Raw genomic sequence first — 18,349 nt, forward strand, 5'->3', positions numbered from 1 at the left:
TTTTAATGAAAACTAACATAAATAATAAATTTCGCATTTTAATATGTACCCTAACACACGACTTTACGGTTTATTTTAGTATAACATCCCTAGGTACGTAAGATGTTTTGTTTCCTTTTGCTTAGAAACTTCAAATACGAAAAAGTTCGGCTACTCGACAACAGAGGGCGTTAATTTTTGATAGATATAACTTTTAACCTCAACGCATAGAAATAAGGTTGAAATTTCATTAACGTTCATTCAACGCTTTAGTGATGTAGACTTCATCAGCCTTGTTATCGATAGTTAAGTGATAGTTAACAAATAAGAAATATATAGTTGTTGATTTTAATACAGTGGTAGGCTCATCTCGTGGGCCCACAGCAGACTGTACATATAGGTATAAGAAATAAAAACATGTTATGTACTTAAATATTTATTTATCTATATATAGAAATAATAAAACAGTGTCTGTACATTATATATTTAAAAAAATGGAGGGGGTTTAGAAACTGAGAGTTTAAATTTGAAAATCTCGAACACCTGATGCAGAACCGCGCCAAACCACCAAAAATTATAAGAGTTATAACAATTACATATTGTGTCCTAAAAAAAATCGTTCCACATGATAGCATTTCCTGCTGAAAGTATAAATTTAAAGATCGGAAATGTACTGCGAGCCCTTTTACACTATAACATAGGAATGACAACAGAGACAAACTTTTGCATTTATAATATTATAAGTATGTCCATTTATAATATTATATGTATGTTTTGAACATATCCTACTATAGCCTGTAGGGAACCAATTTCTTTTCCCAGTCGCGGATATCCATTGGTCCTTAATGTCAGGACGGCGTTGTGGAAATCTACAAAGAATATATTTAATATAAAATAGTTTTGTCAACCTAAGCGAAGAATGTCCTTTACATTATGGCATTATTGTATATTTAATTAATGTGATTCTGTATCGACAGTAAAGTTGTCCGAAAATGATTGTATCGATGTACTTAGTTGCAAAAGTTATATATCAGTTATAAAAATAAAATAGAATTCAAATTAAAATATAATCCAATTATTCCATCAGTCGTCATATTACGCAAAAAAACATCGTATTACGATATCGAAAAATTTTAACACATCACATCACTAGCTTGCGACTATTTACTCTTTATCGTTAACAATGCAGTACATTGCTTCTTGTAATTGTCATTTGATAACATCTGGCAGTTATAACAACCGACCTGTCAGATGTTGACAATAGTAAAAGGCAATGTATAGCTAAACGTGATGAGAGGAACGGTTGACTGTGTCATTCGTATTGCTTGTAAATATTGTTTAATTTTAAGGAAAAACGGCAATATTTATAAACAAAAATACTTGCCGGTGAAATGTTATTCCTTTATTAGTATAATTACAATTTATGGAAGAATTTCCGCACTGGGAAATGCTGCAAAACACCATGTTTACTCACGCACGTGTCAGAAACAACTGAACAAGCGACCACCAAGCGACGAACAGACTTGTGGAATGGTAACCACCTGAGCGGCGACAATGTCACGCGCGCTTACGACTTCTAGTGTCTTGTTATTTAGATTTCTATGACCCGAACTGTATCGGATTAGAGAATCAAATCCTTAATAAAAAAATTAGCCTACGCACAAAATAACATAGCTTACTATTGGTAACAGAATTTTTTATATCAGTTCAGTAGATAAACGTGCTAAATTCACAATATTAATAAATTCTTAATCTCTTTAAAATATTAAAAGATTAATAAAGATTTATCGTTTGCAATTTTAAATAACGGAATACAAATATTGACAAATTATATGTAATCATAAAAAAAAATGTTGTGTGGTTTTATGAAACCACGGTAAAAGTGAAACTGTTCGAACGGTTCCAAACACTGCTTTGTGTAGCGCATGTCGCGTGACGGTCGGCTGCCGAGTAGGTATACCTACTCGGCAGCCGCGATACACGCGACATGCGCTACACAGACCAAAAAGTTTGAGACGATGTAATAAAAGTTTCACTTTAAAAACAAAGTACATAATATGTACAAAGTACATAAAGGAAAAGGTAAATTTATGTTTTATTTAATACATGTTAGAGATATTATGTTATTTAAAAGTTTCTAATGGTGCTTTTCCTTTTCAGCATTTCTTCTCTGTATCTCAGCCCAACTCCTTTTATTTTCTTCAGAATTAACAATAGCGTGTATATTTGAAATTAAATAAAAGGAAATTACGATGGCAGGAGGATAATACATCCAAATAATATTGTATTTGAGGTAATAAAATATTGGGAATTGAGCTATTTTAGCAGAGAACGTATATGGAAATTTCATGTGTCTTCCTGATTTTCTGAAAACAGTAATTTATTTTATAGGTATATATTATGGAAAAAAATAGAAAATAGTTAAATTATATTTATAGCAAGGTAATTATTTTATAAATTTTTATAGAATAGAAAAAATTTGATCACGAGACGGGACTCAAACCCGCATCATTTCGCGCCAAACCGGGGCGGATGCCTAACCAACTCAGCCACTTGTGACCACCAGAGCGATTGATTTTCTATTCTTTATAAATTTATAAAAAGCATTTGAATGCCGTAAAACCAAAAATATCAAATTCAAATATTATTTTACCCAGCTATTACTCCACTTCCGCGACATGCATGTTCAACTTTTTCATAAAATGCTCGTAAAATATGTGGAAACATTCTTATCTACACCGGTATCTTTATTTTATGAAAGTTTTGGTCCTTTTTATTAAATCCGTTTCTGTTCTGAATAATTTGACGAGATGTCATAGAGAAGAAAATATTTAGACATTCACAAAATCAACAAAAAGTTTTGAAATGTTGTTCGAAATACACAAGAAGGAAATACATCAAATTATGTAACAAAAAAGTATTTGTTATTTTTTTTTATAAAAAAGCATAGTTATAGATTGTCTAATCTAAAAATGAACGCCCCTCCACTGTGTTTACGCTCACATTCAAAGTACGTGTATAGACGCAATACACACAAATTGGTCTGCCTCATTGGTCGTTCAGTCCTCCAGTCCCGTCCATGCCCGAACGACAGGACCAGTTGGCCAACTAGTGCATAAATGACGCGATGCACGACAGAACGGACGTGTCATTCCGTACATAGCGCGCTCTCCCCGCCATAAAATGCTAGGCACCTGAACTGATCGCCCGATTAGTTGACAAATCAGTGCGCGAGTGTCAAAGTATGCAGTAGAATTGACGCGCGCACACATATAAAGTGGTTCAATAATTATTTGTCCTCACACATTGAAACAATTAAGTTTAGTGGAGGGGCGTTCATTTTTAGATTAGACAATCTCTACCTAATTATCATTATTTTAAAATGTTAATGAGTTGAGTGAGTATTATAAATTAATTGTTATGGAGTAATGCATCTCAAGCAATTCTTTAGTTTTAGTCAACACGGATTCATGCCATCTCGGTCCACCACGACTAACCTAGTGGATTTTTGTGAAAGTCTCTCTAGTTCCCTAGATCACAATGGGCAAGTCGATGTTATTTATACCGATTTCAGTAAAGCTTTTGACAAGGTTTCACACACATTGTTATTGAAAAAGTTACAAATTTACGGAATCTCAAGTCAGTTCTTACGATGGTTTAATTCTTACTTGTCCAAGCGGAGGTTTTACGTCGTTGTTAATGGCTTCCGCTCTACAATACACAATATTAATTCTGGGGTTCCTCAAGGATCACATTTAGGCCCAATATTATTTAACACGTTCGTTAACGATATTCCTGACCTGTTATCTTTCTCAGAAAGTTTTATGTACGCTGACGATCTTAAGTTTTGCAGAACAATCGACACAATCGACGATTGTTACAAACTACAAAGTGACATAGACAAGCTTGTTGATTGGTGCAACTGTAATAAAATGGACCTGAATCCTAAAAAATGCTTTTTAGTGAGATTTGCACGCAAGAGAAATCTGATACGCCACAATTATCGTATAAAATCTGATATTGTCCAAGAGCAAGAGCAAATAAGGGACTTAGGTATCGTTTTCGATAATAAATTAACCTTCGTACCACACATACACCAGATTGTTACACGTGCGGCCAAAATGTTGGGCTTTTTAATACGCAACATTAAAGATCTACAAAAGCCTTCATCAAAGATATCGCTATTCAACAGCCTAGTCCGTAGCATTTTAGAATACGGCTCTGTAGTCTGGAGACCACACTATGCGTGCCATTCCTTACGAGTGGAAAGGATCCAAAGGAGATTTCTATTGCACCTAGTCTTTACAAGTGGTAAATCAAAGAAACAGCTACCGTCCTATAAAAAACAACTTTCTTTTTTTAAAATGACTTCTTTGGATAATCGTAGAATTATGCTGGATATACTTTTTGTCTCAAAATTATTTAATTACAAAATTGATTGTCCCCAAATACTGCAAAGACTCAACATAAGAGTGCCTTCTAGGTACCCACGTAAGGTTTTGCTACCACTTTGTCCTCCTCTTCGCAGAACTGTCTCAGGCCGTAATTCTCCAGTTCCAAGATTTTGCAAAACTATTAATAATCACTGTGAGCTTTTCGACATTTTTTCGGATTCCCCCAGCAAACTCCGCAAAATACTTCAAGATTTTTTTTTAAACTTATAAGATTAACTGTATATATATGTACTTTTTTCTATTGTAATTAATTTTCTTTTCTTTATATGTACTTAATTAAAAACTGTTTTAACGTTTTTGCATGCTGTGTTTGCCTGTAAGTGTTTGTTACATTTATCATGTTTATTTTTGTGTTTTAAATTTTTTGTATGGAGTAAAATGTAAACAAACGTTGGTAAACCAATAAATAAATAAAAATAAATAAAAGTAATGAGAATTTGTCTTAAAAGGAATTTATCTACAAGTATATTGAAGTTTTTTTTTCGGTACATAATGATATTAGGATGGTTGATACCCCTATGTTGATACAATAGCTACTGTTTTATTTATTACAAAATTTATAGCAAGTTTTGTATAATATATATAATTTTATCGGAATAGTTTAGTTCCATTCTATTTAGATAGGCAGGGATGAGCGATCCCCACAGAGATGCGTCATGCGGGGAACCCCCAATCATCTCTGTCCGGGTACAACTTTTGGTTGCTATATTTTAGCTACCTAGTATTTTATTAAAAACTGTAAATTGATGTGTCTATCTGTGGCGTAGACAGAGAAACCAATAGACAAATTGATATCTTATGTCGCATTCACACAAGAAAAAGAGCAACTTATGCCGGTGTTGTGTAAAGAAATGAGAGAGAACGATAAAATTTTTTGTTTCACCCAGCGTGCCACTTTTTTCAAGAAAAGCAACCTACTTTGCTAAACAAAGTTTGACAGATAACTATCGTCTTCCCTAAAAATATAGTTTTTACATGTTATAAGTTAGAAGTAATTCATTGTGTTTGGTTTTGCATAATTTAAACTTACCGTTAACACCTTATAAAATAATACCATGGTGCGGTGTAGTGTTAAAGGGTGTAAAAGTGATAGTGGAACGAAAATGCATGGATTGTCTTCTCACTCGTAAGTATACAACTCTTTATCAGTTAATAGGCCTTCATGATATTTTAGCGTGTTAATATATTGTGTATCACGTGCTGTTGACTTGAATACATTGTTTAAAAACCACAAAAATAACAATTATAAATTTTAACCTAAAAAATTTTGTGTTGCCAACTTTTGTACAAATTGTTACCCACTATTATGGGAAATCTTAATATATATAAATCTCGTGGGCTAAAATGTACCTTAAGGGCCATCGAGTTGGGCAACCAAAATTTTTTTGGAGAAAGGTCTATGCCTAAGTAACTGACCCGTAAAATATTAACCGGCGGAGATTTATAGTTTTTTAGAAATTAATTATCAAAGTTTCATAATTTTTCATACAATTTCGAGCAACCATCTTGACATTTGTTTTTTTTGTTGCGTTTCGTTTTTGCAAGTACAATTCTTGTAAAATGTAATTTTTTAATGATGGAATATTATGTATTCAATATTAAGCTGCGAAAGTCCGAATCTAGCTAAAAAACGTTACGCTAAAATAAGCATTGCATTATCATAAGCCTTGCCACAGAACCGAAGCTGTCAACCCCGAATTCCACGTGGTCTTGTCTGCCCTACCCCTAGAGTGTATGTAAAAAGCCGGAGGCGCGGAGGGAGAGCAGCCCTCGCCCGCCGTGACAAAGCTCGGGAGCCGTGCGGAGCGGAGCGGCTGAGGCTGGTCGCTGAAGGCGACCAACAACCCGAAGCTGCGAAGCGGAGTACGGGCGACCGTGCTTTGTCACGCAAGGGCGGAAGGGCTGCACTTCCCGTAGCGCCGGAGCTAAGGCAGTGTCTGACACAATATAAAAATCGATTTCTGAAAAATCGATTTTTTTCAAATTTGTATTTGCAATGTAAATATAAATCCATTTTTATGTAGCCCAAGAATGGTACCATACTAAACAATCTCTGGGATCTCTTATCAGTAAAATCAGGATTTTTTTTAGTTCAGGGAATTCGATAATATTGTGAGTACATTCAGTTAATTCTAAATAATTTTTTTTACCATAAAAGAAAAAATCGAAAGTCGATTTGAGATCGAGCACACCAATTGGGTTAGCCCGCTTTGAGTAGCAGATCTGAATCGGAGCACCCTGACTTGAGTCAAATTAGGTCACTTTGAGTAGCAGATCTGAATCAGAGCACCCCAACTTGAGTCGATTTAGGTTACATTGAGTAGCATATCCGAATCAGAGCACCCCGACTTGAGACGAGTTAGGTCACTTCGAGTAGCAGATCCGAATCGGAGCACCCCGATCCCACGTGGTCTTGTCTGTCACACAACTAGAGTGTTTTTGTAAAGCGAGGGGGCGACGAAGTGAGTCTTCTGGCGAAGCCCACTCGTTTCCCCCTCCTTAAAAAAGTTTACATTTTCTCCCGAAACTATTAAAAAAAAATGTCAAAAATTACTGTATTTTATGTTGTATTCTTATCCCCCCTCCTTTTTCCAACCCTCCCTGCCAAATCTCCTCTCCATTACCCCCTTTTTCCTATTACATTTCGTAACATAACCTCAAAAATTGTTTTGCATTTTTCTCGAAAAGGGGGGGGGGGTTCCGCACCTCCCCCTTCACAGAGGGGGTTCCTCTCCCCCCCTCCTCACCTCCTCCCCCCCTTTACCCCACTCCCTCAACGGCCCTTAAAGTACATTTTTACCATCTCGTGTCACAATGTTTGTCCTCAATGGACTCCTAAACCACTTAACCGATTATAATAAAATTCGCACACCATGTGCAGTTCGATCCAACTTCAGAGATAGGATAGTTAAAAACATGTAGGTACCACGGGCGAAGCCGGGGCGGACCGTTAGTAATAATATATATTCTGCAGTGTGTATTTAATTAAATATCTGAGATCACCAAATCACCACCACCGCGACGCTGCCCCGCCGAAGACAATGGACACTCTTGGTTCCAACATTGAACCGGAGGGACGTAGTTAATTAAGTTAGAGATGATTTAAATGTAATTTTTTTATTACAATAAATTATTATTAAGTAAATTTCGGTTTTTTTGCGCCTTCGCGGGTCGGTCAATATAATTGGCGCAGCCGGTAGGATTGTTAAGTACATATAACACGCATTGATTATAGGAAGATGCATAAGGCCACCCAGTAAGGACTTGTACCCAGTAACGATTGCGATATCGCGCACACCTGCGGTTCCAGAAAGTATTACGGCAATCACCACCACCGCAACGCTGCCCCGCCGAAGTCAATGGACGCTCTTGGTTCCAACATTGAACCGGAGGGACGTAGTTAATTAAGTTAGAGATAATTTAAATGTAATTTTTTTATTACAATAAATTATTATTAAGTAAATTTCGTTTTTTTTTTGCGCCTTCGCGGGTTGGTCAATATAATTAAAGTGTGTATCTGTTAATTTACGAAAATAAACATTATTTTATTTATTTTATTTTATAAAAAATAATAAACAATCGAGTTTTCATCTGCATTATCATTACATACACATTTTCATATGGGATTATGATAATGATATATACATATTATATAATATATAGGGTTATATAGTATATATGTGTAAATACATAATATGTATTACCCATCTAAAAGTAATATGTTTATTATATACTAGCTGCGCTCCGCGGTTTCACCCGCGTGTCTCCACTCCTGTTGGTCTTTAGTGTTACGGTACAATATAGCCTTCCTCGATCAATGGGCTATCTAACACTGAAAGAATTTTTCAAATCGGAATCAAAGTAGTTCCTGCGAATATCCCTTCCCTACTCACCTTCACCCCGTCCCGTACTACGCCTCCTCATTGAATTATACAGTATACCTACTATTTTCTGTAAATTGACACTTTTAAAAATTCGTTATATCTTTTGAATGGAATATCGCGGACTTTCTTGTAGATATTGATCCATTCTATAATACCGTAGAACATTTTTTTGTTCTATCTTCAATAGATTCCGCAGCGCACGCGATGACAGAATTTTTATTAAGGATACATTATTGCATTTTTGGTAAGGAACTCTAATTTTTTTGAAAATGTAATATAGCCTATGTTGCTCAGTGAAGATGCAGCTTTCTAATGGTGAAAGAATTTTTGAAATCGGTCCAGTAGTTTATGCGTGAAAACCATACATACATACATAATTACAAACCTTTCCTCTTTATAATATTAAGTATAGACATGTAAGTATGTATCTACTATCATTATGTGGAATGTGGATATCTCATTATTATCCACTTATGTGAATAATGATATTGAGAGATTTGTATCTTACAAATTGTGGGGTAAATTTTCCCTCATACGGTAACCCTAAATATTGTGACGTAATCTTTTCTATCCCTTTCTGCGACACGCATTGCCGGTGTCTATTGGATTCTCCGTCTACGATCTGTGGTGTCTACTGTCTATGTCTTACGTCAATGTCATAATGATTTTTGATTGCCACCTGCCACTACATTATAGTGCCTAAATTGTTCTGAATGATCAATTATTCATATTTTCTGTTATTCACTTTATTTTGTCACTGTAATGATCGATCTTTAGTCGTTGCTTGATTAACAAACCTATCGGGACTTTCTACGGTTATTTCCCGTATTGCTAAAATTGTAACTTCTTTGTTTACTATATTAGAAATGAACGACAACGAAAAAGATGAAGCAGCGAATTTGGTACGTTCAATTTAATAATACAAGTGTCGTGAATTGAATAGTAATTGAGTGTTAAAGTGTGATTGTAATTTGCATACATTGAATTCTTTTAGAAAGAGGAGTTTGAATGGGTTCTTCGTGAAGAAGTCCATGCTATATTACATCAGCTTCACAGCGTATTAGTGGTAAGTGTGAATACATATTATAATTCATTATCGTCATCTATAGAAGCGGCGAACATTTGTTTCCATATATCTGCAATAATATAATTTTATTTAGTTAATAATACTAGACTACTACAGCCGTACAAATAAAAACTTGCTTATTCAAACCTTATGCAATGCATAGATATGATAAGAATAAATAAAGAATAAGGATGTCATAATTTCTTACAAATAAATTTGGAATAACGTCGACGTAACTATGCTCACGCTATGCAATAGGCGCGAAGCGGCAACGTCGCAATTCATTCACAAAATTATGAAAAACTTTGAAATTGTCTACGGTTAAGCCTTGGTGCTGTCATTTTGCTGACGCTCGTTTGACTTCGTCGAATTTGTTGTGAAGTTTCATCATACGACGTTCTGTTTATTTATTTTTTAAATATTTATTGGAAATAATTTAAATATATCATTAAATATGCAAGCAAATGATAGATAACGCTATCCAATATCTGGAGAACAGAAGATAAACCCACCTTGAGATAGAGAGTTGCCAAATAACTGGTACTCAAAACATACAACTCCAGGCTTAGAAGATTTATATTTTCAACGAAAGTGTATATTATTGTGATAAGTTTAGAAATAAGTTTTATGTATGTATGGTTTGGCGCATGTTGCAAATAAATAAATCATTATAATTAATATCAAAAGGGTTTTTCATAATTTCGTATATTTTGACATTTCATACAAAATTTTCCATTTCAATAGGTACGTAATGAAATTATTAATTTGCTCAACTTTTTCTACTTCTCGTATTACTCTCATTGCTATTATCTCAAATTTAGATTGAAAATTGCTTCTAAAACTTGTAAAACACAGCACAATGTATTAAAAGATATGTTATAACTCGGTTATGTCAGACTTATACTAGGGTGGTAGCCGTAATAAGGACGGAATAGCATTAGTATGAATACTTATTACGAAGTTATACTAGGTTACATTTATTTCGTGTTTATTTGTATGATTTTTCCTTATTCTTAGTTTATTCTTTGCATAAAATGCTATAACTCGTTTATTTGTACGGCTGCTACTGTTTTAGGAATGTGCCCATAGATTCCCAGTTCCACTATATGGAAATGAGGGCCAGAAACAGGACAAGTTTATTCTGACATCACAACCAGAACAACTGAAATGTATTGTTACACTTACAGGAGACAGTATTACACATGCAGTTAGTATTCAAAGCTTCTTATATTATTTAGAAAGTCAAAATTCATATTAAAAAATAAAGTTTATTTATTATCATCTAAATTAAATTCCTCAAATTACCTACCTATAACATTAATGAAAATTTAAATTCCATAGATATATTTTACTTAATATTACAGTATGGATTATTTACATATATTTATGTTTTATACATTTTAAATTTAGGACATAAGCTTCAAGGTATTAAGGCAGATGCACACAATATGCCGGACATCTATAAACCAGGATGGGCCATGGAAGTTGCAGCAAATACAAGATGCAGCTAATCATTTGCAGCAGGCCATTGGTTATATTGATAATGTAGACAAGCATTACGTGTTCAGGTATAAAATTTGTTTTATTTCAACTTTATAATGTGTGTTGTATTTGGGTATGTTATTCTTATATATAAAACTCAAAGGTGACTGATATAGTGATCTATCAACGCACAGCCCAAACTACTGGACGTATTGGGCTGAAATTTGGTATGCAGGTAGATGTTAGGATGTAGGCATCCGCTAAGAAAGGATTTCCCGAAATTCTTACGGGAACGGGGAAAAACGGGGATGCACGTACAAAGTCGTGGGCGGAAGCTAGTTTTTAATAAAACACTAGTATCAGTAAATAGACACACAACTCAGGGGCATGTTGGCACCGCACAAGTAGTACAATCAAATGTGCCACACCACCCTACTGAGTTGTATATTTATTAAGAGAATATAATACCATACTTGTACTTGTAATATAACTTTCTATGTGCAACAATGTGAAACTCATGTTTTTACTATAAATAGTAATTGTATATAGTAATTGTACTATAAATAGTAATTGTATTATCAACGTTACCTTATTATTTTGAAATGTTACAATAAAACAGTTATTACTGTAACCTTGTGATAAGTTTTGTCTTTTAAAGTAATTGTGATAATTATAACAGTGACTATACATATATGCTGAATATAATTTTAGGTCATCTGAGGAGGTGCTGCATATAATACAATGCCTTATTGGTTCTTTGCAAAGGGCCCGCACAGCTCTAGTGTTACCTAAAAAGAAAGCAATTGATGAACTTATGAAGAGTAGAAATATGGTGAGATTTTTATTTAGTTATTCAAATGTCAGTTATTCAAAATATAATTTTATGGGGCTAGATGTTAATATGCTTTTTTATTATGATACACAAATACAATATTGTATCTATTTTATATTATTAAGGGCTGATTTTTCAATCCTTGGTTAAAACTTATTCATCGAATAACATATTAAACTACCATTTCAAAAATGTATTGTAATTGTCTGTATTTGACAGTATACAGGTGACATTTTAATATGCTCGTGTAATACTTTGTGGACCGATAAATTTTAACCAAGGATTGAAAAATCGGCCCTAAGTATAAAAGATATACATAGTTAAAGTATAAATCCAATTGGAAAATATATAATATAGATAAATGGATAATTTCAACACACTATTTTTATAAAGTGAATGTATTTTTCCATTAAGAACATTAATATAATTATTCAATAACAACTTTCCACAAACTAATTTAAAATTAATTACTTTTAGTATTAGTTACATATGAATACTAGCATATTCTTCTATATGTATGTATATCTATCTTTTTATATCTATCCTCGTGATTTAAACTAAACACTAAATAGATACATTGAAAGCACATTAAACATCTGTTTACATAACCTCCGCAATGGTGATAAGAATGTTTTAAAGCGTGTGAATGTTCAAATAAAGGTTATGTTCCATTTACGAGAATGTTATAAATATACAGTACATATTGAACTTAAATATTATGGTGTTAGGATTGAAAATCAATATCAGTATTAGTAAATTTTGAATTACTGAAGAATTTTCCATTAGCTCTTGAAAATTTTCATCTAATCAAATAGGTCAAGTTCAAAATGTTTTATCTAAGATTATGATCTATCTTTGTTTTTATATTTGTGTTATGAATTTAAAGGTAAAAATCTCTCTCATCAACACAATTAGATTCATGATGTTTGCAATCTACTGCCCACTATCTTCTTTATTTATTGAGGATCAAAATACTTGTAATGAAAAAATTGGTTGTTTGTAAAGTAGGTTTACGATCGAGATGTTTACGTGATAACGTCTTATTGGTGGCAGCGCTCGAGATGAGACGGGAGATCGGTCCGTCTCTATCTCGTTATACCTGTGATCGCGCTCGTGAGGTTTTGGTGTGACACAAGTTTCTGAACATGTCACCCGACTAAAACGATTTTAAAAATGTTATCACGTTAAAAAATTTGCATGCACCTATTTTTCATGACATGCAAAGATTTATTCAAGTAACATAATATTATATTCCGTTATTTGATTAAATTCCAGAAAGCGCTATCCCCAAACCTTCCCGAGGATCTTGCTATATCCTTCTATATACAAGCACACAAGCTCATATTCGTAGCGTATCAGCTGAGTTCGGTCCACGGTACAATGAGAATCGACTCCTGTCAAGCGGATTGCGCAGTGCCTTGGTTGAGCGATGTGCTCTTTATGTTGACAGCAGCTCTACATATGTGTCAACAGCTTAAAGATAAGGTGCGTGGATTAGATTTTTTTTATAAATGAATATTGTGTAGGTAAAAACCAATTGACTTGATCACGAAAAACGGAAAAACGGGCTTTGAGAACTTAACTTTACTTGGATTTAGTCCTACTACTATTATAAAGGCGAAAGTTTGTAAGTATGGATGTATGGATGTTTGTTACTCTTTCACGTAAAAACTACTGAATGGATTTGAATGAAACTTTACCACAATATAGCTTATACATCAGAATAACACATAGGATAGGTTTTATCCCGGAAATCCCACGGGAACAGGAACTATGCGGGTTTTCCTTTGAAAACGCGGGCAAAGCCGCGGGCGGAAATCAAGTTGCTTCTATAAATTTGCTTGCTAATATATATGTATATGATTTTCTACTATTGTTTGAAGTTATAAAAGTCTCCAAAAAAATTGCAGTAATTGTGTGATGTAATTTCTCATTGTATAAATTAGTCATCTTGATAATGTTCAACAACTTTGATAAAAATTCATTGCAATCTGATAATTTTTATTTCTGATAGATTGTATTAGGAACTATGAGTCTATCTGTATTGTTTAGATAAGTGGATAAGTTCCTACTAAAAAGAGAGATTATCTTATCTTTATATGAACTTTCAAAATCACTTAATTGGTACTTGGAAAGAAATGTACCCTATATTTCATTTCCAGGCATTTTTTTAAAGTGAAACTTTTATAACATCGTCTCAAACTTTTTGGTCTGTGTAGCGCATGTCGCGTGTATCGCGCGACCGTCACGCGACATGCGCTACACAAAGCAGTGTTCGGAACCGTTCGAACAGTTTCACTTTGACGGTGGTTTCATAAAACCACACATTTTTTTGATAATAACTTTTATTTGTTTAGATAAAAACCTTGCTCTTCATCCTTCATGTCATTTAAATATTATAATTACAATAATTATTTTTTTCAGCTATGTGTCTTCTCTCAGTACAAAGATTTCACAGTCGGTTCAAGATCTGCTTCTATGATATTAAATTAACGTATCTCTTCTTCAACTAGTTTAGAAAGTTTATGTGACGTCAATAACGCATCCAAGACATGACACGCATTTATTTTCCCCAAAAATCTATATTTATCTATACTAATATTATAAAGCTGACCAACAGGAGCGGAGCACTGCGGGTAAACCCGTGGGGCACAGCTAGTCTTTAATAAGATCTTTGTAAACTTATTGCTTAAAGTGATTCATATAAGCTTTATAGATAAAGCAAGAGAAGTAGGCAAAAGTGTCCTTCAGTTAGAAAGAGAGAAAAGATCGCTATTTTATCTTAATAAAAATGACGCTTTCCTGCTTACGGAATACCCTACTCTATGGTAGGAATTAGGATTGGGTATAAAATTGAATAAACTGTAGATCACAATTATTAAGCGGGTGTCGATATTGACGTCTATGTATTCGTATAGATAATATTTGGGTTAATGCTCAATAAGTCTTGATAGAATTGAAACTTCTACAATTTTTTATCTGTTGAACATAAAAAAGGGGATTCCAAATTCCAATATTTCGATGAGATGTGTGTGTGTATGGCATTGTGATATTGAGCTTAAAACTGAATAACTCAGTGTGTGAAATGTGTGTCAATTCTTTGCTATGTTGGAAATAACTTAGTTCTGCGATCCTGTGACCTATTATTACTGTCCCTCTAACTCTTTCTTCTTCCATTCAGGCCATTTATTATGGTGACTATTATTCTCAACTAGATAACTCATCTTTTGAATAATATTACCATTTTAAATTGACACTTTGATGTGCCACATAATTGCTGTAGTAAATATTATACTTATTCTATCAAGACATTAATTGAGCAAACCCAACCATCTCGTGTTTGTCGCGTATTTATTCAATAATTATTGATAGTTATCGAGTCCATTGTTGATATTCTTGTTGACTATGTTGTAATGTTTGTAATATAATGTACATTTAAAATTATAGTAGTCCACAGACCATGTATTGAACTAGATAGTGGCAATGTGACCGTGTCACAAATTAGGAGCAAAGCACTTAATTTATTCCAAAATTCCGTTCGTCTTACAGTTGCAGGCAGTCTATTATTAGCCTGCTTCGTACTGTACTATTGAATTGATAAAGTCTGAAAACGAGAGTTTATATCCCAAAACGAAAATATTACTTTTAACTTTTTAATTAGTCTATGTCTTTACTGTATAAAAAGTGTCGCTTTTGCTCCCTCTAGTTTTATATCTGGTCTGTTTTTTAGGTACACTAAGGCCACGGGCGTATTACAGTTGTATTTAATGATTTATATTATTGGTTGCTAGCAGCACTGATATCTGGAAAGTCCAAATAAAATATAGTCATAGATAAAAAAATATATACAGATAAATTATTATGTCGTCATTGATTATGTTTTGGAAAATTTCCAAGTGTATTTGTAAATTTAAGTTGGAAAAGTGTATTCATTTGATGAATGTGTTATGTATTAGCAAAAGTAATATTAATATTTATAAAAAATAACATATATATTATTATATTTTCGCATCTCCTAAATTTATTTTTGTTTGTACCAGTTTTTAATTTGATTTTTAGCATAATAAAACGATATTCTTTAGCTATCATTTCGCATAATGCGCCTAAAATGCAACTGGTTCCTAAATAGGTGTTATTGGTACATTGTTTATTGAATCAAATGAATACTGAACATTAGTACCAGCTAGTTTACTTCGATTTATAATTTGTGACCAAATACAGATGGAATTGGCTAACAATGTCAAGTAATTTGTTTAATTTACCTTATATGAGGTCTTGTAAACATACTAAGTATATGGAATTTGGTTGCAAGTATTGTGTAATAATTTGATTCAATGAACAAATTTTCATAAGCCGTAAAGAAACATTTCCTAAACGCGTGCGTATTTATACAGCTGTTACATTATTTGCCCACATGATGCTTTATATATTATAATATTATATTAGTTATAATGCGAAGTTTTCGTACAAAATGTATAGTCATAGGTATCACAAATTATTGTATTCTAGGCATTACTTTTAGTATTATAGTAATTTCTCTTATAGATCTTAACTTTGGTTCAGATGGTTAAATATGTTAGCATGGAAGCGAACAAAATAAGATATAAAATAAATATAAGTGTGGAGATAATAGTGCTAGGCTTTGTTGTGAAAACTTGAAGAAAAATAATCTGTAATTATTTAAATGTTATCAGTATGAGTGCCTCTTCTAATCAAACATATGATTTTTATCATTGTTTATTCAGTTTATGATTTTATTTGAATCGAAATAATAAATTGTAAAATTATATAATAGTTAAGTATAAAATGCTTACAATATATTAATGGAAGCAATTTATTACAAGATCTTGAGCGACTCCTATATGCAATAATTAAAATAATATAATTACCGGTTGTATGAGGTAACAATATTTGTGAGGACTTTGTGCACAAATAAATGGTTGTCACTTCTTTTCAATAATTTATGCGATCGTTTGATTCAGTGGCATTTCATACATATATTGCTTATTTGCTTTATAAGAAATTCTATAAGGATGTAAATTTGGAATTGAAATTTGTATATCAGAACATGATGGAACACTATGCTTTACGATTATTTATTGAATTAAAATGTGTATAAAAACATTATTTAATTTCGATTTTTCTTGGAATAAATATATAAACTGACATAGAAGCGGTCTACGCGAACAAACTATCAGTTAAAGCCCTTCCGCGTTAGACAAAGATAGAATACACATTTAGGCTATTAGCCAAAAAGAGTTCGTAACCGACGCGACTGCAACCCGGCTAACTAGCTGACTTCAGACGGAACGGCTTTGTACGCGTACGCCGCTTCCACCCCAGTTTATATGTATTCTAAGCGTTTTTTGTGAGAATAAGAAAGAGAAACGTAGTGCTATTAATTTGGGCAGCTTGGAATTGCCCTTCAGAGTTATTTCAGTTTTTACAACAAGAAAACTTGCAATAATAAACAATAAACTTGGTTTGAGTATTCCGTGTTCAAAATAAAATTAAGAATTAGTCTAGTGTTGTAACATAACCGATAATGTTAATGCGGGCCATTTGTTTTAGATATGTTTCCTTGAGTGAAATTTATTGTTTCCATGTTTTGACAATAAAATAATTATCTAGTATTATACTAAGTAGCCTGAAGACTTTGTAACTTATTCATAAACAGTTCTTGTGATCGTGTTGTATGAAAATAAAGAGAAATTCTGTTTTATTTTTTATTTTATTTTTATTCCCTTTATATACTTACCAGGGGTAGATAGAGATAATATTTTTATGTACCTACTTTTCATACTTTCAAGCTTGATATTATATAACTTTATCTTTATAATCTATGTATAAAAATGAATCCCTATTTTGCTTGGTAATGGCATCACGCGTGAACTGCTGGATCGATTTCCATAATTCTTTTTTTATAATATTACTTTAAGAACAAAGATGGTTCTTATGGAGAGAAAACATAAACATGTACTTCCGGTGAAGCCGGGGCGGACCGCTAGTATATAATAAAATCGTAGGAAAGTCAAACTGTACATTGAATATTTTTAAAAGAATACTTGGGGCGTGATCTATACCCGGCGCGGCCTGATGATCCCTATGACAGTTCGTCTGATTGCTCGTATGATGGATCGTGTCGATACTTTACTATTTTATAGGCAAAGGCGTGGTTTGCATTCAGCCACGTCGGTAAACATGTTTTTACAAATATTATAAAATGAATTTTTAACGTCTATTATGTAAACGAAACGCTAAGTAAAACGAAAGTTTTCCAAAACATAAAAATGCACCTTATCATTTTCTCGTAATTTTTAACCCGTTTAACACAGTGTATATTATTTTATCATGAAAATGGAATCCCCCATTTAATTTTTCTAAAAAACTTATATTATCATAGGTAAGTAAATTAACGCGAACGGTAATTAATTAATTAATTATGCTGCGATCTTCTGTTCCATTCAATAGTGAATGAACTATAGCTTAAGCATGGAAAAAATGTGAACTCGTTTCCATTATCGAAATTTGTTTATCGATACTTTCCGCACTAGTCGATAAATGCCAACGATGTAAGTTTTGAAGGACGTAAACGTAAAGTCAGATTGATATAATTTCTCGTAAATGATAAGAATTGTTATAATTCCAACGG

At 33.1% G+C, this 18,349-nt stretch overlaps 1 protein-coding gene across 1 annotated transcript; it reads left to right on the plus strand.

The window, feature by feature from the left end:
* The first annotated feature begins 9,007 nt into the window (after nt 1–9,007).
* On the plus strand, nt 9,008–14,808 carry rogdi (rogdi atypical leucine zipper). Its single transcript, XM_090105391.1, has 7 exons — nt 9,008–9,219; nt 9,312–9,383; nt 10,459–10,590; nt 10,794–10,951; nt 11,577–11,697; nt 12,973–13,182; nt 14,122–14,808. The coding sequence occupies exons 1-7, from the start codon at nt 9,184–9,186 to the stop codon at nt 14,188–14,190; spliced, it is 798 nt and encodes a 265-aa protein (XP_089961517.1). The 5' UTR covers nt 9,008–9,183; the 3' UTR covers nt 14,191–14,808.
* The last annotated feature ends 3,541 nt before the right edge of the window (nt 14,809–18,349 follow it).

The sequence above is a fragment of the Colias eurytheme genome, chromosome 9, assembly GCF_061535395.1.
Source record: "Colias eurytheme isolate Ceu_HAF_F1 chromosome 9, ilColEury1 Martin Lab GWU primary, whole genome shotgun sequence".
NCBI classification, from domain to species: Eukaryota; Metazoa; Arthropoda; class Insecta; order Lepidoptera; family Pieridae; genus Colias; species Colias eurytheme.

Coding starts and splice junctions, on each gene's coding strand:
- rogdi (XM_090105391.1), top strand. CDS start 9,184: ATGAACGACAACGAAAAAGATGAAGCAGCGAATTTG. Junction 9,220..9,311: donor AAGATGAAGCAGCGAATTTG/GTACGTTCAATT, acceptor GAATTCTTTTAG/AAAGAGGAGTTTGAATGGGT. Junction 10,952..11,576: donor GACAAGCATTACGTGTTCAG/GTATAAAATTTG, acceptor ATATAATTTTAG/GTCATCTGAGGAGGTGCTGC.